The sequence below is a fragment of the Asterias amurensis genome, chromosome 7, assembly GCF_032118995.1.
Source record: "Asterias amurensis chromosome 7, ASM3211899v1".
NCBI classification, from domain to species: domain Eukaryota; kingdom Metazoa; phylum Echinodermata; class Asteroidea; order Forcipulatida; family Asteriidae; genus Asterias; species Asterias amurensis.
Genome location: NC_092654.1, coordinates 21764906 through 21788032, shown reverse-complemented (window position 1 = coordinate 21788032; position 23127 = coordinate 21764906). Strand labels below are relative to the sequence as shown.

General features: G+C 37.9%; 1 protein-coding gene across 4 annotated transcripts in view; it reads left to right on the top strand.

Moving 5' to 3' along the window:
• LOC139939756 (dual specificity calcium/calmodulin-dependent 3',5'-cyclic nucleotide phosphodiesterase 1A-like) overlaps nt 1-23127 on the top strand; it is a 198574-nt gene that overhangs the window by 42612 nt on the left and 132835 nt on the right. The window contains exon 1 of one of the 4 annotated variants that reach the window (XM_071935857.1): nt 14756-15225. The exons of the other annotated variants lie outside the window; for them this stretch is intronic. Within the exon in view, the coding sequence (XP_071791958.1) occupies nt 14952-15225 (274 nt within the window). The 5' untranslated portion in view covers nt 14756-14951. Of the gene's footprint in view, nt 1-14755; nt 15226-23127 lie in introns of those variants that run through there. 4 annotated transcript variants of the gene reach the window in all.

The following is a 23127-nucleotide window of genomic DNA, read 5'->3' as shown; positions in this document are numbered from 1 at the left end:
TAGTTCTGATCGATTTTCTGGAGGTTGTTCTGATATGAGACAGTCTATCTTAACCATGTAGAGTTGATGCATAGTTGCTGTGTGGTCTAGTCTTAGTCCAAGGTGACGTTGTCTGTTGTATTGTTTGTTTTGCCGGCAGAGGGCGGTATTTGTGCAATTTCACGAATCCAACTGTTGTGACTAGGACACTTGTTCGTAAATCTTTTGTAACTTTCTCATGACACGTGTAATAACTTTCAAGACTATAACATGGGGGTATGTGGGTGTGGGGGGGAATTATTTTTGGTAATTGGTATTTCATGTCTTACTATTGAATAGTTAGATAAACCCTATCCCTGCCGTAATTTGAGTTACCGATGTTAAAGATAAGGAAGTTAGTATCTAACTATAAAGAGCCGAATTGCTTAAATCGATCGAGCCACAATTTATGTTCAATCAGTTTCTTTTATTTTACCCGCGAGACCGAATTTATGGTTATGCTGAATTTATAACTCCTATGTTTCATAATTTAGCAAACCCTTTACACAGTTCAGCAACTCAGCAGTCAAGCTTTCTCCTGAAGACATTCAGAGTACACTGATCAAAACGTCGAGTTATTGGCTGTTCCTTAGCTGCTGGTTCTTCCAGAAATAAGCAAAACATCATCAGCTCTGTGAGTGAGTTGTATCTCTGCAAAGCTCAATTGAATGGACCCAACATTTTCCTCATCATTGTTGCTTCAATAATTATCTTAGGTTGTTACAGGCAAGGCCAAATTCACCCAGTTCCTTAATTCGGCCAAGACCGTAGTATTATTAAAACCAAATGAAAAGTTTCCTTGGCAAGCTGGAAACTAAAATGAAGTAAAATAAAATAAAATAAATGTAATAAAACAAATAAATTTAAAAGAAAATAAGGAGATGGGTAATAATAATAATGCATATTTTTGGTACTCCTCACTGATGAAATTAGTACAAAGAAAACTTAATAGAAACTGAAATAATTTCTTCAACGCGACGAAACTCTCCCCAAACGTGCCATGATACCTTATTCATAGTGTACCATGTGTTTCCTTTTGAAGATAATTGTAGGATGCCGCTGTCTATTGGACAAACATTGAAGAAAGGAATTTACCGGTGATAAGACGTTTGCAGACCGGCTTTAATTTGGTACCTCGCCGGAGAACAAATACAAGATATTTGCTGACGGTATATTGGAGTTGTCTTCTAAGGATACTCATCTATGTTTGTCCGAGAGAAAGGTTTTTATGACTCTTTTGACGCGCCGTTAATTTACCCTGAACACGCAGCTGATTGGCAAGGGTAAATATTAGTGCAGATCCACCGAGTCTTTTTCCCCTGGTATTGTTTCAGCTTTTTAACCTGGGTTATGGACACAAGCGAGTTGGGAAAACGGAGATACCCGGGACTACCGTCAGGGACCGACAACTAGCGTCAGGACGGAGAAGGAGACCTATTGAACTCACGATTGAGTTATTTTGTACCTCATTTTCAGATCATTATTTTTATTAAAAAGATGTAGGTGTCAAATATTCTACTTACTTTTATCCCATGATTACAAACGCGTCCGTAATAGAACTGTCAAAATGACAAAACAAGAAACGTTATTTTCCATTCACTATTAATTTTATTTCTGCCACGCACACTGGTTGAATTTAACGCATCTCAGGCATGTACTGTCTGTACGTAAATGAAGCTTCATCCAATTCGGTACATTAGGCGCTTGCAGCACTTAATCATCATTAGCACCACCAGAACCCCTCTGCAAAACGCCAACGGCTATTTTATGATTAAATGATCACCATCGACGCAAACAAGTTGCATGTATTACAGATGGCCCTTTCGATGTACCACGATATGAATGGGAAAACTAATTGGGAGAAACAAAAAGAAGATTACCAATGGCACGCCCTCAAGCGATTCTAGAGAGAGAACTAGTAGTCGTGCAACCAGAACATTGTAATAGTAATGTGACACATGGCATCTTTCTTCGTCTTAACTTCAGTATTGCATCCGTAGGCATCTTTTGTCTATTTTGCTCCCCACAAAGATAGTATATTCGCGTAAACTATTCGTTGCGTTTGTCTTTCTTTCTGCATAATGTTAATCATAAGCTTCTCTAATTGCAAGATTTGTCATCTCGTAACAAGAACTATATATTTGATTGTATTTGCCAACTGTGTTTGGCTTTTGAAACGGTTCTCGTCGTAGCACCACCAAGGAATTTGACATGATTTTAACCAAAATACTAGTTATTGCTTTCATTGCTTAGTAGTTGTTCTTTTGTAGAGTAGCGCCATGAGCGCCGCTTGCGGCGGATACCGGCGCTTATTTAGTGTCCATTAGTATTATTAGTTAGATTGTTTCAATCATTGAATGTAGTTGCATACAATAAATTTAACATGTGGAATTTTCATTCCACAAGGTGGTCGCGTTTTCAGGATATCACCCAAACTCAGAAGCGAATATATCAACACATGAAGAAAAATGCCCATAGGTATACAATCCCTATAGGAATACATGAGAAACGTTACCGCGGTAACGCTTCTCATATTCAATTTGTTGAAGATAAAAAGTGATACCTTTTTTCCATAACCGCAGTACTTCGACGTGAGAAGTCTAACAGAATGCACTCTATTATACCCAATTCATTGTACTTCTTACAAAAAAGAAGAAGTTAGTTTTATGATCACCATTCTAATTTTCACAGTCATTAGCAAACGTATACACAGACCCTTTAAAGACACTGGACACTATTGGTAATTGCCAAAGACCAGTCTTCACACTTGGTGTATCTCAACATATGCATAAAATAACAAACCTGTGAAAGTTTGACCTAAATCGGTCGTCGAAGTTGCGAGATAATAATGAAAGAAAAAACACCATTGTCATACGAATTTGTGTGCGTTTAGATGGTTGATTTCGAGACCTCAAATTCTAAACTTGAGGTCTCGAAATCAAATTCGTGGAAAATTACTTCTTTCTCGAAATCTACGTCACTTCAGAAGGAGCTGTTTCTCACAATGTTTTATACTATCAACCTCACCCCATTACTCATAATCAAGAAAGGTTTTATGATGATAATTATTTTGAGTCATTACCAATAGTGTCCACTGCCTTTAAGAAAACACCTCTTCTCCAGTAGGTCTCACGGTTTGTTTTTGTTTATCCTAGACCGTCTCGCATGATGGACCATAGTTCACACTCGTCGCGGTAATGTTGCTCCGCTAAATTCCATTCCTCCACGCTTCATCAGGTGTATATGCCTTTCCCTAAGCCTTTTGATACTGTCAAAAGCAAATAAGCTGAAGGCCTAAAGTAGTTAACGGAGTGAGTCAACCGTTTCTTCCCGTATGATAACTCTCCATCAAGGGTGTGTAGATGCATGGAGGGGAAGGTGAAAAGAGACTGCACTTTTTTATCATTCTGGAAGTTTATTTTACGTAGTTGACCTGGAATCACAGACGCAAAGAGCAGTTGTGTTACGTGCACTTAAGATGGACTCAGAGTTGCAGCGGTAACACCATGTTGTTATCTTCTTGCTAGGTAGATTATGTTCTTTTGAGAACGTCTTGCTTTTTTTTTACTACTGCGGAGTCGATTTTTTGGACTTCGGTGACTCTATTGTGAATACATCCCATCATGACGACATACTTGTATTCCACCATTCGGTGTACCGCAATGTTTGCTCCATACATCGTGCTCTAATTGATCTATTGAGTAGTGTGTCTGTGTGTTTCATCAATAACCGATCCAGAATAAAATAGGACCCTGACATTGAGAGGGTTCCTCCTTCCCCCCTTCACTCTCTCTGTTTGATTGGCTCACATCGCGCCCCTCGATTGCTTCAATGGTTTGCATTAGTCCCCCGTTGACGAACCTAATGGACAGAGCCAGCTAATTACCTTGATGAAATAGACCCTGAAATGTCAGACGCTGGATATCATGATTGTATAAAGCAAAGAATAATATCACTAATAACTCCAAATTGCATGTTGGTAAGACCGATATAGCAAGGCTTGCTAATGGTAAAGCTCTATGGCAAGGCCGTGTGACGTGTCTGCCGCTACTGCAGTAATGTAAGTTTCAAATAAAACCCAGCAACCGTTCTGAGACATTTAAATGTTAACAGCAGTTACATCTTTGCGATACCCGCTGTCAAACCATTCGAACTGCCTCTAGCCACCGGGTAATCTCGGTAGTCTAGGTGGTAAAACACTGCGCTAGTATTGCAAGGGTCGCGGGTTCGAATCCCACCCGAGTAATATGCATGTGATTTTGTTCTTCGGTGTAAAGGCAAAGCCAAAATTAATATTCTGAGATGTGTTTTTAAAAACATTTATTGGACAACTTAAATAACAACCTCGAACCCAGTCACTTCTTGATTGTTATGAGAGCAAGCTGAGTCGAACAAATTCTCGTATCTTCCCACCATCCACACGACGTTAAATCGCGAGATATTCATTAGCTACTCCAAAGAGCTAAACCGAATAATCCCCATCTCGGTTAACTGATTTCATGCACTTTGTTCAAATACTGATTTCCAATGCTAGAATTGGTTTCAAGTGTGCGATCGCGGCTTTTAGTCTAACCCGTTAGCCAATACATTATTGCCGTGGCTGATGCAGAACAATAACCGCAATCTCAGACTTGAAATCAAGTCTAGCCCAACGCAGGTATAGAGCTATTCCTTATTAGTTGAACTATTTTCGTCTTTATAATGAAGTTGCTTCCCATTCTGCTCCTCGAATCGCCTTCGCCTACGCCTTGTATCAATTGAAGATCTATACCCAAGACTAGGGACAGTGCGTACGGATACCCAGCCCGATATCCACACAAAGATTGCATTCTTAAAGGAACACGCTGACTTGGATCGGTCGAGTTGGTATTTGAAAAGCGTTTGTAACCGTTTTTTATAAAATGCATATGGGTAGAAAGATGTTGTAAAAGTAGAATACAATGATCCACACAAACATGCCTCGAAATTGCGTGGTTTACTTTTACCTCGTCGACTAACACGTCGGCCATTTATGGGGGGTCAAAATTTTGACTCCCATAAATGGCCGACCGTGTTAGTTCGCACAGTAGAAGGAAAACCACGCAATTTCGAGGCAAACTTGTGTGGATCATTATATTCTACTTTTAAAACATCTTTCCAACCATATGCATTATATACAAAACGGTTACAAACGCTTTTGTTTTGACCAACTCGTCCGATCCAAGGCAACGTGTTCCTTTAAAGGAACAGGTTGCCTTGGATCGGTCGAGTTGGTCTTTGAAAAGCGTTGAACCGTTTGTTATAAAATGCACTGATGGTTAGAAAGATGTTTAAAAAGAAGAATACAATGATCCACACACATTTGCCTCGGAGTTGCGTGGTTTTTCTTTTACTTTGTCGAACTAACACGGCCGGCCATTTATGGGCGTCAAAAATGTGACTCCCATAAAATGGCCGACCGTGTTTGTGGACGAGGTAAAAGGAAAACCACGCAATTTCAAGTGATACTTGTTTGGATCATTATATTATTCTACTTTTAAAATATCTTTCCAATTATATATGAATTCTATAACAAACGGTTACAAACGCTTTTTAAATACCAATTCGACTGATCCAAGGCAACGTGTTCCTTTAAAGTGTCTATACCGCGAGGAAATCAACCGTGTTTATGTCTCCCCGGAAATGTCTTCGAGTGTGTTCCGACCTTCGTGTAAGAGTTTTTGATAATATAATACTCTTTTACTATCTTGGGTACCCAAAAAGTGAACATGTTATTATTGTGGCAAATCACTTAATTCGGGAGGATTTATACATAACCAAGTGTGTTTTATCTCCCCGGCAAAGTCTTCGAGTTGTGTTTGCTCCTTACCGGCCTTCGTGTAACCTTTAAAAGAGGAGAGTTTTTTTATATAAATATATTTATCTCTTTTTTTTTTTTTTTTACCCGGCAAAGTCTTCGAGTTGTGTTTGCTCCTTAAAACCGACCTCCGTGTAACCTTTAAAAGAGAATAATTCTTTATGTAAATATTATGTTCTTATACTTGTTTTTGTTATAAAAATTATTTTAAAAAGTGAAAATTATGGAGGGAAATCACTTAAAGTCACCTGGAAATAGAATTTTTTTTCTTTCAAACATAAAAGTATATGCTTACGAAAAATAAAACAATTTTTTTAGTAATTGTTTGTCACGATTAATATGTTTAAAACATATATAAAGTTGTTTGGGGGCTGACTCCGCCTACCCCTTTTGTGACGTCAATCGAGGCAGACTTTGCCTGCACTGCGTATAGTAAACACACGTGCAAAGTACATGTACGTCCAAGTCGTGAGCTGGTACGTTCCAAAAAGTGTTTTTCTGCATTCAACAGCAATACACAAAATCTTTTTTTGAAACGTACAAACTCACGACTTGGTCCGTACATGTACTTTGCAATTGTGTTTACTCTACGCATTACAGGCAAAGTCTGCCTCGACTGACGTCACGAACAGCGCCCTCTCGGGTCGGGGTCTACTCTTAAATTTGTAAATAACATAACAACTGATTTTTTAAAGCCTTAGTTAACTGTTTATTCACATCCCACTCATCAAAACACATATATTAGTGACAAAAGCTTTATTTTGAAAAAAATACCACTTCCAGGTGACTTTAATTCCAGATGACTTATACATAAATCAGCCAATTGTGTTTTTATGTCTGCGGCAAAGTCTTCGGATGTGTTTGTTCCGTACCGACCTTCATGTAACCTTTAAAACGAAAAAAGAGCTTTGTCAGATAGTATTATACTCTTATACTATATTTGGAGACACGAAAAGGGAACATAATTGTGGAGAATCACTTAATTCTGGATGATTTATACATAAGTGTCATTTTAATTAGTTTTGTTATCAAAAGCTGTGACGTGTGTATTTCGTCAGTGCATGAAATCGTGACAATGGATTCACCTGAAATAAATCTGAATGACATTTAAGACTAAATGCCAATCATTGAAGACTAAGAACGATGGACTGTTTGATATCCCATCATGGTTCACAATGAGAACTACTTCGGGTTCAGGTTTAAGGGTAATTTCAAGGACGCACTCGAATAATTATTCTTTGGCATTTCACACAAACAACTAAGCGCAATTATAATAGCGCAAAGACACACACAAACTACTATGCAGTGTCTCTGTGTATTTTCCTTTCCCTTTACGAGAATATTGATAATTGTAAAGAAATTTTTCTGCGTTTATTTTTTTTACAATCGCTCAAAAGCTGAAAGCCTCGTAATAAACATAATACACAAAATAATTTGACAAGGTTGCAAGATTGATTTTTCAAGATTAAAAAAATATTTTTCGTTGATTTGTTTGCATAAAGCATCGCCTAATTGTTATACAGTCTTTGTCATTGGGAGATGTGTACAAGAACAATGCCTTGATAAAAAAACATAAAAAAAAAACATGGTGTAAACATTACACAGAGAAAACCATTACTATATTATCGTAGTATTATCTCATTTTAAAGGGACCCGGCTGTTGACCTTCAGCCTCGGTTTGGTTACGCGGGGTCAAACTGGAAAAACATTGATCAATGATGACAAAAACCTCCCCACATACACCGCAGTGCTCATACCATCCAAACATGTCGGCTGTCCGTACAGCACCCGTGGTTGGGCATGAGCGATGAAGTAAATGATAGGTTATGTGTTAATGTCAGACTTATAATAAACCCGACGAAACGAATGGTACTTAAACCCACAAACCAGGTCCGTTCGTTAATATAGATTTTCATGCAAGGTGTAAATAGATGATGACAGTGGTTATTTAAGGCGTTCTTCCTGATGCGGAACATTTGATCGACGACTGTTGCATGTACGCATCCAGTTTGGGATGAGTAGCCACTTGTTGGACCACAGTTTGCGATATTGTTTGATGGAGCAGATCGTTTATGGATTCGGCCAACTACTCGTACATAATGATATTGATTATACTGTTTGTTTTACTGCTGTGTGTATAAAACACTGACGTGGACTTGGAGAATTTTTGAATTGATTATGAGACTGGCGACAAAAATTGAAATGTTTTAGGCCGCACCGGGATGCAATTGCGGTGTTATGTACATCAAAATTGCCACTGTCGTAGTACTTTTCAATTGGGATTCTTTCTTCTAACTCGTTAAAAAATTAAATGGAAAACTTAAAATAAAATTAAAAAAAATCAGGAAAAACTTTGAGGACGACAAACAAAATATTGCGGCAGGGATAAACCATGTAGGTAAAGTCATCTAATGAGCGGAGACAAAGGGTACTAAAAAACAGTCTATTCAGTTAGATTTGAATAAATGTAAAATTTGCATAATATTGAGGTTATTCAACGTCCAGACTGTAGCAAAGATACATTAATATCTCCATTAACATAATGGGTGGCAATGTACTTTTTTGAGTCTTGAATTTAATTTATTTATTGCAATAGATAACAATTTATATGTTCTTTACGTGATGAATAAATATATTGTTTTTAATTTAATTAAAAATTGTATTAAAGGCAGTGGACACTATTGGTAATTACTCAAAATATTTATTAGCATAAAACCTTTTTTGGTGACGAGTAATGGGGAGAGGTTGATGGTTTAAAACATTGTGAGAAACGGTTCCCTCTGAAGTGCCATAGTTTTCGAGAAATAAGTAATTTTCCAAGAATTTGATTTCGAGACCTCAGGTTTAGAACTTGAGGTCTCGAAATCAACCATCTAAACGCACACAACTTCGTTTGACAAGGGTGTTTTTTTCTTTCATAATTATCTCGCAAGTTCGATGACCGATTGAACTCAAATTTTCACAGGTTTGTTATATTATGCATATATTGAGATGCACCAAGTGAGAAGACTGGTCTTTGACAATTACCAATAGTGTCCACTGCCTTTAAATAGATCAATCTAACTAATTTATTCGGCAATCGCATTATTGTACCGGTCCCTTCCTGCCTAACGCACTTTTACAGTGACCTTACAATTAAAAATATCGCAATCCCTCATTAAGTTTATTACCGCTATAAGTTATTTTATGCGGGTTAGGGTTTTATGCTCAAACCGATTAATTATATGCCGTAAGAGGGATTATTATTTAAATAATTCTGCCCCATAAAACAGATTGACTTGATGGTATACAGGTTGCTTATCTATCAAGGGCAGAATTTACAGGAAGATTCACAAACAACCATGTGCTGTATATTGGTTGCATATCCATTTGTGTCTTGTATATGGAGATGTACCAAATTTAAAAGTTGGTAATTGTTTTTGGGTTGTTCTGAGTGAACAATGGAAAGCTAGACTATTTAATTGTTAGATCTTGATTGTATCGAATGAACAGGGGTGGATTTCACAAAGGTAGTCCTAACTTAGGACTAGTCCTAGGCAATACTAAGAGATAGGACCAGTCCTAAGTTAGGGCCAGTAACTCATCCTAACTTAGGACTGGTCCTATCTCTTAGCATTGCCTAGGACTAGTCCTAAGTTAGGACTACCTTTGTGAAATCCTCCACAGGAATAGTATTCTCAACAGCCATGTGTTCTATCTTCATCTATTGGTTGTATACAACCCTTTGTGTATTTTAGAAGGAGATGTGCCAAATAAACGAGTTGGTTAATGATTTTTGGGGTCGCTCAAAACAATAGAAGGCTGGACTAATTTATTGTCACAGCGAGATGGTATCGTCTATTTGAGACCTTTCCTAACATCTGGTCCTCTTTAAAGGCACTGAACACTATTGGTAGTTAACAAATATTTTGAGTAATTACCAATAGTGTCCAGTGTCTTTAACAGTAACAGTGTTTAGTGATAGCGGATTGATATGGCGCTTGTGAGTCCTAGGTGGGTATGGAGCTGGAGCCCTTTAGTCTCCCAGCAAAATACGATGCAATAATCAGTCACCTGTCCTAGGGAGAACGACAGGGGAATATTTAAATTGGTTCGCGGGTAATGTAGAGACCTCGCTTTTCTGCTTTTAAATTGTCATTATATATGACCACTTTGTGACAGGCATGTTACAAAATGGTGCATTGTCCCCTCGTAGCAAAACATATAGACTATACGACTGTTTTGGTGACGTAGTCTGACAAGCTGGTTGCCCGCAGATGATCATTGCATTGTATACCAGCTTCTTATCGGGTGAACCACTAAGTCTGGACGCCGTTTGTTTTATTAACCTTGAAATGAAATATGTACCATGATTTAGAAAAAATGAACTTGCGGGCATATAATCTCTGTTGTGAGGGCCTGTTGCTCTGAAAACAGCCGTCGTCGTCTCGACGTTTCGAGCAGTATACTCTTCTAATTTTCAGGAGTATGCTAGACTGCTGATGAAGCTGGTACTTATAATGGAGGGATGCACGTTTAGATGGGAAGGATGAATACGTCTGAATAGTAGTAATAATAATATTTAATTCTTATAGCGCTTTATGCACTTTACATAATCATGCAAAGCTACAAATATCACGAACTATGAATTGTTTCGCGCCTTTGACTCCTAGATGTTGGTGATATCATGTGACACACGTCACATGATCGATCCAGCAATCGAACTCTCGGGAAATGAACCACAACCATGTCCAAAGCATTGTCCCTCTCTTGTTCAAGAAAGGTAAACCCAAGTACAACGTACTGCGATGTAGCCTATCCAAGTCTGCCCCTATTGCCCCCAATGTCCCGACGTACCTTTGTGTAAAACCAATACATGAAGAAGGATAAGGACAGGGGACCAGTCTAAACTGAGATGGAGCCTATCACAACGTCACAGCCCGAGTATTTGCGAGTCGAGGTTGGACAACTATGCCTAGTTTGTAGAAATGTTACACAAATCTTAACAAATATGTTGAATTTGTTGGAAACAAATGATTAAATCATAAAATATATTTCAACCTATGAATCTTTGGAAGAATTTTTTTAAATTGGTCACAATTTGTTTTAACACGATTTAATGTTTTGCTTACACGGGCCATGCCAACCGTTGCACTTTGTTTATCAACGATAGGAATATCTAAATCAACTGTTTTCGCCGTATAGTCCAGTATTTCCCTCAGGCTAAGATCTGATCTGCATCTATTTGACCTTAGCATGACCTCTGCTGATACAATTTGACAATCTATTTTGAGGTAGTTTTTGCAAGTCAATTAATTAGTCATTATTGTCACTATTGTTTGCTTAAAGGCAGTGGACACTATGGGTTATTACTCAAAAAAGTTGTTATCATAAAACCTTTCTTGGTTACGAGTAATGGGGAGAGGTTGATAGTATGAAACATTGTGAGAAACGGCTCCCTCTGAAGTAACGTAGTTTTCGAGAAAGAAGTAATTTTCCACGAATTTGATTTCGTTCTTGTGACCATGATGCGACAAGGGTGTTTTTTTCTTTCATTAATATCTCGCAACTTCGACGACCGATTGAGCTCAAATTTTCACAGGTTTGTTATTTTATGCAAATGTTGAGATACAGCAAGTGAGAAGACTAGTCTTTGACAATTACCAATAGTGTCCACTGCCTTTAAATAGATCAATCTAACTAATTTATTCGGCAATCGCATTATTGTACCGGTCCCTTCCTGCCTAACGCACTTTTACAGTGACCTTACAATTAAAAATATCGCAATCCCTCATTAAGTTTATTACCGCTATAAGTTATTTTATGCGGGTTAGGGTTTTATGCTCAAACCGATTAATTATATGCCGAAAGAGGGATTATTATTTAAAACAGATTGACTTGATGGTATACAGGTTGCTTATCTATCAAGGGCAGAATTTACAGGAAGATGCACAAACAACCATGTGCTGTATATTGGTTGCATATCCATTTGTGTCTTGTATATGGAGATGTACCAAATTTAAAAGTTGGTAATTGTTTTTGGGTTGTTCTGAGTGAACAATAGAAAGCTTGACTCTTTAATTGTTAGAACTTGATTGTATCGAATGAACAGGGGTGGATTTCACAAAGGTAGTTCTAACTTAGGACTAGTCCTAGGCAATACTAAGAGATAGGACCAGTCCTAAGTTAGGGCCAGTAACTCATCCTAACTTAGGACTGGTCCTATCTCTTGGCATTGCCTAGGACTAGTCCTAAGTTAGGACTACCTTTGTGAAATCCTCCACAGGAATAGTATTCTCAACAGCCATGTGTTCTATCTTCATCTATTGGTTGTATACAACCCTTTGTGTATTTTAGAAGGAGATGTGCCAAATAAACGAGTTGGTTAATGATTTTTGGGGTCGCTCAAAACAATAGAAGGCTGGACTAATTTATTGTCACAGCGAGATGGTATCGTCTATTTGAGACCTTTCCTAACATCTGGTCCTCTTTAAAGGCACTGAACACTATTGGTAGTTAACAAATATTTTGAGTAATTACCAATAGTGTCCAGTGTCTTTAACAGTAACAGTGTTTAGTGATAGCGGATTGATATGGCGCTTGTGAGTCCTAGGTGGGTATGGAGCTGGAGCACTTTAGTCTCCCAGCAAAATACGATGCAATAATCAGTCACCTGTCCTAGGGAGAACGACAGGGGAATATTTAAATTGGTTCGCGGGTAATGTAGAGACCTCGCTTTTCTGCTTTTAAATTGTCATTATATATGACCACTTTGTGACAGGCATGTTACAAAATGATGCATTGTCCCCTCGTAGCAAAACATATAGACTATACGACTGTTTTGGTGACGTAGTCTGACAAGCTGGTTGCCCGCAGGTGATCATTGCATTGTATACCAGCTTCTTATCGGGTGAACCACTAAGTCTGGACGCCGTTTGTTTTATTAACCTTGAAATGAAATATGTACCATGATTTAGAAAAAATGAACTTGCGGGCATATAATCTCTGTTGTGAGGGCCTGTTGCTCTGAAAACAGCCGTCGTCGTCTCGACGTTTCGAGCAGTATACTCTTCTAATTTTCAGGAGTATGCTAGACTGCTGATGAAGCTGGTACTTATAATGGAGGGATGCACGTTTAGATGGGAAGGATGAATACGTCTGAATAGTAGTAATAATAATATTTAATTCTTATAGCGCTTTATGCACTTTACATAATCATGCAAAGCTACAAATATCACGAACTATGAATTGTTTCGCGCCTTTGACTCCTAGATGTTGGTGATATCATGTGACACACGTCACATGATCGATCCAGCAATCGAACTCTCGGGAAATGAACCACAACCATGTCCAAAGCATTGTCCCTCTCTTGTTCAAGAAAGGTAAACCCAAGTACAGCGTACTGTGATGTAGCCTATCCAAGTCTGCCCCTATTGCCCCCAATGTCCCGACGTACCTTTGTGTAAAACCAATACATGAAGAAGGATAAGGACAGGGGACCAGTCTAAACTGAGATGGAGCCTATCACAACGTCACAGTCCGAGTATTTGCGAGTCGAGGTTGGACAACTATGCCATAAATGCAAATCAGAAACAGATATCCATAGTTTGTAGAAATGTTACACAAATCTTAACAAATATGTTGAATTTGTTGGAAACAAATGATTAAATCATAAAATATATTTCAACCCATGAATCTTTGGAAGAATTTTTTTAAATTGGTCACAATTTGTTTTAACACGATTGATTTAATGTTTTGCTTACACGGGCCATGCCAACCGTTGCACTTTGTTTTATCAACGATAGGAATATCTAAATCAACTGTTTTCGCCGTATAGTCCATAATTTCCCTCAGGCTAAGATCTGATCTGCATCTATTTGACCTTAGCATGACCTCTGCTGATACAATTTGACAATCTATTTTGAGGTAGTTTTTGCAAGTCAATTAATTAGTCATTATTGTCACTATTGTTTGCTTAAAGGCAGTGGACACTATGGGTTATTACTCAAAAAAGTTGTTATCATAAAACCTTTCTTGGTTACGAGTAATGGGGAGAGGTTGATTGTATGAAACATTGTGAGAAACGGCTCCCTCTGAAGTGACGTAGTTTTCGAGAAAGAAGTAATTTTCTACGAATTTGATTTCGTTCTTGTGACCATGATGCGACAAGGGTGTTTTTTCTTTCATTAATATCTCGCAACTTCGACGACCGATTGAGCTCAATTTTTCACAGGTTTGTTATTTTATGCAAATGTTGAGATACAGCAAGTGAGAAGACTAGTCTTTGACAATTACCAATAGTGTCCAGTGTCTTTAACATACGTCATGGCAAATGCACTTGGAATTGTGTGCACACGAACCTTTAAGCGTAATTAGTGCTGTTTATAGAACGAAGCAAATCAGAAATAGATTTGAAAATCCCTTTTATTAGGAAGTCATGATCTGGTCAACAGAAAAATTTTCCCATCCAATTTATACCGTTTTGTCTTATGTCCTTTTTTGTTCGACTGCATGGTTCCTTGCTTATATACGTGTATTTGCATAGCAGATTAATTTGTTATAATCCCCTGTCGACACTGCCTCCATACGTAGCCCTCTGTTCAAAATTTTAATATTCTTGCATTTGAATATTTCATTGTTTAATTTCAGTTGGTTTATATGATATTCATATAAACCACAGCCGGTACAGGTACGGGTAATATCAGTGGCTATATTTTATGATATCAATTCTAGCGAAACGCCTTTTCCACGTTATTAAAATCCTTTAAAGAATTGAACCATGAAACAGGCGTCTGGTTTTCCATCAAATTACTGTGGATGAGTTTCTGGTAAAAGCCACGCATAGTGGAGCGCTATACCGCGTAAGGACACTATACAGTGTAACGTGGTGCGGTTCCAACTTGATGTGTGCATACTGTGGTTGTGATTATCCCCACAGTGTACAGGTAGTATGCTATACGGTCGCGTCACCCCCGGGATTGCTATAATATCGTTTTATCTTCAAGCCAACGGCTAGTGGATTTACCGTAGGTCAGAGGATCACGGACGAGCACGTGTAGAGCGCCAAAAGAGAAAAGGAAACATAAACATGATGAAGCAAGTATGGTCTTAACTCGCTATGATGCAGAAGCTTAACCAGGACTTAAGTTATGTTCCTGCACCCCCCGGACCACCGGCGGCGACACCGAGATCGCCAAGGGGGAAAGAAAGATATCAGACGGGGGAACCAAACGAGGAACACCAGCTGCTGCCACGGTCTCTGTTTCCAGTCGATAGTACGGCGGTGGCGGAGGGAGATATGTCATCGGCGGCAAGCCGAACGCGGGAATTTCGTCAGATACGAAAGTGCAAGAGTGCTACGTTTACCGTGGATGGATACAGTTACACTATAGGTCAGTTGTTCTATATACATATTGCATGTGTTTTTCTCCTTCGTGGGCTGCTTTTTTTTGTGTATGACGTCATTACACTTTTATAACAGTAATGGATGAGGGTTTTTGTTATGAATTAAGTATTAGTATCATTATAAAGTGTGAACCATCTATATATACACAAGGGCCGACTGTCCGGTCTATCCTACACGCAAGATAGCCATAGCGATAACACGTACGCAGGGCGTCCATAGCTACCGTGAACACAGCCGAACCTTTTCATCATTTTTTTTCACAATAAATACAATAGTATTATTTAGATAAGCCCTTGATAATCGGTGTCGATGTTGCCTGGGGTTGACGTCATGCTTGGCCTACCCCATTGCCTTCTTTAAGGGTAATTTATAGGGGTCACGGTTGTCGAGATTGATATTCGTAAATTAAAACCTGCATAGATATAAAGATATGACAGGGTTTCTACAGTCACATTATGTTCGTATAATGATTGCAGTACTGAACTATTCACTACCCGTAACCACGAATCAGGTCGTTGATTAGAACATTCATTATAATGATAACTTATGATAGAGTTCCTGTATCACATTCGCATGGTTTTGGTATGATTGCAGTATTGACCTATTCACCACCCGCAACCACGAATCAGGTCGTTAATTAGAATATTCGTTGTATAATGTTATGATAGCGTTCCTACCACATTCGCATGGTTTCGGTATGTGATTGCAGTATTGACCTATTCACAACCCGTAACCACCACGAACAGGTCGTATATTAAAACACCGCATTATATTATTGTTGATGCCAATTCTTTGAGCTTCAAATCACTTATCACCACTTGTCGAATGTGGTAATAGTGATAAGATATAATTCCTTATTCCGCATAATAATCGTATATTATTGCAAATGAGGTATATTTTGTATACAGTCAGCCTGTTAGCAACATGATTTATTATGCGGTTATTCGTCACCGAGAAGGAAGTTAGCCTATATTGGTACGGATACAGCGCAAGAATTCGTACACGCATTATGCGCGGGAAAAATGGGCCTGTTGATTTTCAGAATACGCACAGGTCGTCTGCGTAACAACTCTGACTCTCTGATTTCAGTGGAGCTTCACTGTATAATAAATTGCACTTAACATTAGAATAATCAAACAGCACATTATAAAGTAAGGTATACAAACACTCTCTTAAAAGTAATGGCAATACACAATTCATTGATTAGAAGTACAACAGCTTTTGTACAAATCTTTTTGAGAATTATTTCACTTTAAAGTATCAGTTTTTATCCCCAAAATTTAAATCTGAGAAGCGTGGGTAAGTATGGCCTCTCAGATTGTGTATTCCAATTACGGCTTAGTTCTTGTAGCGTGAACTTAAACCGCTCCCAGATTTTCGGCGATATTATGTTAAAGCCATTATACACTTTCGGTAAACAGTGTTGTCCAAGTCCCACACTTCGTGTATCACAGTTTATATAGAAAATAACAAACCTGTGAAAATTTAGGCTCAATCGGTCATCGGAGTCGGGAGAAAATAACGGGAAATCCCACTCTTGTTTCTGCACGTTTCGCCGTGTCATGACATGTGTTTAAAATAAATCCGTAACTCTCGCCATCGAGAATTTATATTGGTTTTATGTTTTCTCAAAAAGTAAAGCATTTCATGGAATAATGTTTCAGGAGAAGTCTTTCACCATTACCATCTGTAAACCCTGTAATTTATTTGTAAATCTGTGATTTTTTTTTCTGTACCGAAAGTGTAAAATGGCTTTAAAGTTAGATTTTCGCAGGTTAGTTCTATTGTATATATTATCTCTATTTTGATATAGGCTGAGGATTAAAGAAATCGAACGGCTTCAAATAACAAAGGCACACTTTCCCTTTAACAGTGTGTCTAAAAACTACCGACCATCAGTCATGTTCAGAGACGAAGTCCATGTCTGACCCCCCTCCCTCCCCTCATCCAGAGCTCAAACTCGCGTGCCTCCATGCTGAGAGAACAAAAACAGAATCTAATGCTTGGAATCCCATGACTTTATAACAGAATAATTTCTCCAAACTAGCCAAACTAGTTAATGAAGAAACGACGAGCAAAAAATAGACCTATTTTTCCGTTGAAACGTTGAAAGATATCAAAGAGAGTCGGGAAATCCATCATGAATCTGTTCCAATGGGATTAATAATATGTAGGAGGTTGGTCTCGGTGATTACTCATTCGGTTTGTAATAATTCTAGTCTGACAGTCGACTCCTGCCTCATGATTAATGTGTACATTAAATCGACTACACGTATAGTGATTATAATCGAGCTTGTTCAGAATAATGTACCAGAGTTTCACAGAAAGTTTTTGTTGTTACTTTGAACTGAAATTGTTTTCCAAAGTCCCTAAAATCTGGTGCCTTAAATCAGGTGTCTTGGTTTACGGTTAACAGTACAACAGTAACAACAACAACAACAACAACAACCACCACAGTAACAACAACAACAACTGCAACACAAATCAAAAACTCACGGTACGACAACCTCAACGACTTCAATGACTCAACTAAAGCCACGGCCACAAGGACAACATCACTAAGTTAGGACGAGTTACTCGTTGTCACTCGAGATAGGATTAATCCTAAAATTGGCTGCAGGACATCTTTAAATTTGTCAAATAACTTGTTTAACCTTTTGGAAAATCACCTAAAAATGGTAGGCTGTCATTTTGAACAGTTTTATTGAATAATTTGTATTAATGACATGTTCTTTTCAAGGGGGTAGGGATTTGTAGTCAAGTCTTACCTTCGATAACTTTCGTTTCTTCGAAGTCACTTTCCATCTATGCTTCGTCCGGTTAAAACAAAGTCTTAGAAGTTAAAGCACCCATTCAATGCGATTTTGAAGCGAGTGGTATAGTTCCTAGGGTTCAGTTTGTCTTTCGGTGGTACGATTTTACCAAAAAACCACATGGTTACCCGACTAAACACATGCTGTGACGATTTAGAGTTGGGGTCTGAGTCCCTCAACAATATTTCCATGACATATCTTTCTCTAAAGTTATTAAATTCTGATACTATTTTTGGATTTGTTTTGAGGGTACACAAATTAAATTTAAGGATCTTTTTTAATATGTTAATTATTCTGCTCATATTTCACACAACCGTGGTTGCACGGCCTGATTTACAGCATCAAGCCGTGCTTGAAAAAAAGAGGCCGTGTTTCCAGAAAACTGTCCGTGCAAAATAGGGCTAGCTCTAACACTGCAAACGGCACGTTCATTTATTTCAAGGCCTCAAAAACTTACTTTTTCTGCTTACCCATGACAAAGTATGAACAAAAAGTAAATTGACAATCGCCTTTTCAAAGATTTGTTATCTAAATCATATTATTGTTTACCATGATCGCATAACACAATCTTCAAAATTAAAAAAAAAGCATTTTCTTTTGTTGAAGAGATGTATTTCACTACAGCATGCCTTTCCTCTGATCGAGCAGATTGTCACGGTGTTGTGACTATCAACATCGTTTCTCCCGGAGCTGAAAGAACCTCATGCCTTGTCATTCCTGGGAGCCACATTTCCTCGTCTCCTGAGACAAAAGATCCACGGGGAGATGCAATTACATTTTCTTTTGTTGCAAATCCCTCCAAGGACGCACTCCGTCAATTTTTTCCCTCCATTTCCCCCCGGTAGAAGGAATCTCATTAAAATTATTTTGTTCCAAATCTTGTTTTTCTTTTGAAAATCCAGTTTGGACTCGAGAGCTCTTGATTCACGGTCCTTCCCTCTTTGAAATTCCCACTCTAAATCTGTCTCTAAATTCACACTATACCATCGGGCAGCAAAATCACAATTCATACTCTATAATACAAATTAATTTATGGTGAAGTACTTTGTGTTTATCTTGAGAGGTATGTCTTTTGTTTCTTCGAACTTGCCCACGAAATGCAGACCTTTATATAATTATCGAATTGACAAAACCAGGGCGCTATCATAAGCTGTTAAGCGGGACAAAGCTTTAGGTAACCACTTTTAAAATATTAATGTCATTACAACCTTTTGGTTTTAGCCCACAACAGCTTTCTGTTATAGTATACAGCATTTCGAAAAAATAATTCACTTGGAAGAAATTATTTTTCTTCAAAAAGGTATCAGTTTGAATGCCCCAAAATTTGAATCTGAGAAGTGTTAGTGTTAGTAACGTTTCTCAAACTGTGTATTTTTATTTTGGGTTTGTATTCCTGCGTTGATATTATTCACTCCGGATTTTTGGCAATATCTCAAAAACGCGACCATGACATGTTGACAGGTAGTTATAATGTATACATCTAAGTTGTGTAGGATTAAGACAATGTAACTGTTACAAAACCCCAAAGGTACACTTTGCATTTACCCACGTTGTGCTGCTTAGTTAGTTAGAAGTAGAACCACGTACACTACATCATTCAATTTGTAAAGCTAGTAACTGAATTTCTGCTAAGTAGGAGTTTTCTATGCTTAGTAATTTTATGTACTCAACGATTTTATAGAAAGTAGGTTAAGGTTCAAAACTGCAATGCATTGTTTGTGTCAATTTACGGCTCTGTAGTCAAAGTCACCGACACTAATGCACAAACCGGATACCATTTCCCGTTTCAGTTGCGAAAGTCGAAATACTTCATTCTCTAGTCTAAAGATGTCTCGACTTGTCACTTCTGCCACTGTTTCGTAGTGTATAGACGCTCTCAGCTTCCATTACTATATTTGTATTGATTTTGTGTTCACTCGAAATTAACAAGCTTTTTGCTCTGGCATAAATTCATTAATATTGTAAAACTCACTGGTGGGAAATTCGCCACCTTGAGTTGTCAAAAGAAAAAGTGATGACGAAAGAAAACCCCCCGAGGAGGTGATGTGGTGAGCAGAAGACGCTTAAGACAGTGTCGTGACTGTATTCATAATTGGGATTTTGATCGCGGGCTTAAAAAGGTGGCAATATATCATTTACAGTTCCAATTAACCATTTCCGTATTTTACTTTTAAGCCAGTGGACACTTTGAGGATTGTCAAAGACCGGTATTCTCACTTTATGTATCCCAACATATGTATAAAATAACAAATCTGTGTAAATGTTGTCCCATTTTCGTCGTTGCCTGAAAATAATGAATGAATAAAACACCCTTGATACACTATTTTGTGTGATTTAAGTCTTCGAATATTATTTTGAGTGAGAAATTACCTCTTTCTCAAAAGTACTCTACTGCAGATGGAGCCTTGACACCCGATGTGTTATTCTATCAACAACTCTTCACTGTGCGTAACCAATAACGTTAGTAACCAAGTAAGTTTTGTACTATGTAGCAATTATTTTGAGTAATTACCAATAGTGTCCTGTGCCTTTAAGATATACTGTTATTAAAATAAATGTGTAAAATATGTGGCAGGCTAAGAGGTGTGCGCAGAATCGGATACAAGTTGCCACCAAATGTGATTGATGCACTTCCGTGTTTAAATTAATCGCAGAGTGCAAGGTTTGAAATCCCCGGTGTGCATCGTCTCATATAATACGGGAGCCTTTTTAAAATTATGCAAATGTTCAGTAACGGCAACCACACTTTCCCTTCTCTCGAACTGTCCTTAAAAAAATATTTCTGCCGATATTTATCAAGTTCTTTAAAAACTAAAAACTATAACAATCTTTTTATATAGGCTTCAGTCTATCTACCATTTGTGTGATGTTAATTAATATTATTAAATTTCTATTGTCATATGTAATATAATTGCACAGTGAAATGCGAGTACATCAGAGTGCATCAGACAGTCAAGGTTCTTAATTACGTTTTTAATTTCCATTTTTATTTGACTTTAATACTTAAACCCTGAAACATTGAAACGAAGGATGTCAAATAAAGCATTGGGCGGCATGTCTGGAGTTAATAGATGCATCTGGGATAAAGAATATTAATTTTTGGTTTTACTCATACACACCGATGTGTGTGAGCACTGTGTACTCAGTACTTTCCCGAGTTCTGTGGAAAAAACGAGAAAAAACAAACAAAACAAAAACCAGGCATATACTCCGGAGAATGGTAAACCAACATTAATATGGTCTGAAGTTGTTTGTCATTAGCAATAAAAAGCCAACCTATCCTTAAGGTAATTAACCCATTAATCCACATTTTGCCAAGGTGAGCCAGACTCACAATCAATGCAATGTCCCTGCCATCAGAGCATCTCGTTCATCTTTAGCCCGTAATTAAAAAGAGAGGCTGGGACCAGGTTAACTAAATTAGACTCATTGGGGTCGTTTCGCCTACAGGCAGTTTCATCTTTCTTTGCGTTCCAATGGTGTATGGTTACAAACCCCCTATGGTGGGTCTAGTCGTCAATACAGCTATTATTTTACTATGTTAATATTAACAGTTATAAAGGTATTGTAGTCACTTAAAATATCTGTATAGTATTACTAATGGCTGATGATATAAGTCGCGTGTGCCCTGTTGGTGACATTCCTCCTACACGCTGGTTCGTTCTCGAAACACAAATTAAAACGGAGTCCTGCAAACTGTGAGAGTAATGTAGCGGGAGTCATGGGTCTGTGCATGCGTAAAAAAAGAGCACCCTTGTTAGGACTAACTTGGCATCAGCTAAACTTGACTGCTTCACGTTTGTTCAGTTTATGCGAACATAGCACATGGTTGTTTTGCAAGGGTTGGAACTTATATTATGAAAGGCACTGGACACTATTGCAAATTACTTAAAGCCATTGGACCCTTTCGGTACAGGAAAAAAAAAGTTCACAGATTTACAAATAATTTACAGGGTTTACAGAAGGTAATGGTGAAAGACTTCTCTTGAAATATTAGTCCATGAAATGCTTAACTTTTTGAGAAAACGGTAAAGCAATATAAATTCTCGTTAACGAGAATTACGGATTTGTTATAAACACATGTCATGACACGGCGAAACGCGCGAAAACAGGAGTGGGTTTTCCCGTTATTTTCTCCCGACTCCGATGTCCGATTGAGCCTAAATTTCCACAGGATTGTTATTTTATATATAAGTTGTGATACACGAAGTGTGGGACTTGGACAATACTGTTAACCGAAAGTGTGTAATGGCTTTAATAGAATTGTTAGCATAAAAACTTACTTGTAACGAGCAATGGAGAGATGTTGCTATAGTATACAATTTTGCGAGAAACGGCTCCCTCTGAAGTTATGTAGTTTTTGAGGAGGAAGAGGTGTTTTTTCACTTAAATATTAAGACTTCAAGTATTTTTTAGGCATCTGAAAGCACACACACATATTTGCAACAAGAGTTATTTTGTTTCATTTTTATCTTACAACTTTAATTTGACCAACTAAGGCCAACTTTTTCACAGATTGGTTATGTATGATGCATAAGTTAGTTGGAATACACCAAGTGAGAATACTGGTCTTTTACAATTAAAAAGATGTCACTATCAAGTGCCTTTATTTGGTTTGTGTGTACGAGAGCACAGTGCGGTCAATGTCTGACCGGTGTAGTCCTAGAATATTTTGTCAAATGTTTTTGACAATCTTGAGGTAACTCATAATAATTCTGACAAAATCATTGTCAAAGTGTTAGCCTTGCGGACAGATACGTAGATTGAATGGTTAGATAAATGGATTAGTGGTCAAATACTAAAAGGACTTGACAGTTTTTGTAGGGACTAAATCAAATCACAATTTATCCGAGTCCGAAAAGTCGGCTTGCTGTGGCTTTGGCTAAGTCAGTGCAACGTTGTATTCATCAACGTTGTATATGAATCAAACTATAGCTGTAGCCGGAGTCGCTCTTCCCCACCTCATACATTTTATTTTAATGCACGAAACAGTATAAAAGCCATTGGACAATTTCGGTAAATAGTATTGTCCAAAGGCTAACACTTCGTGTATCACAACTTATTAATAAAAATTA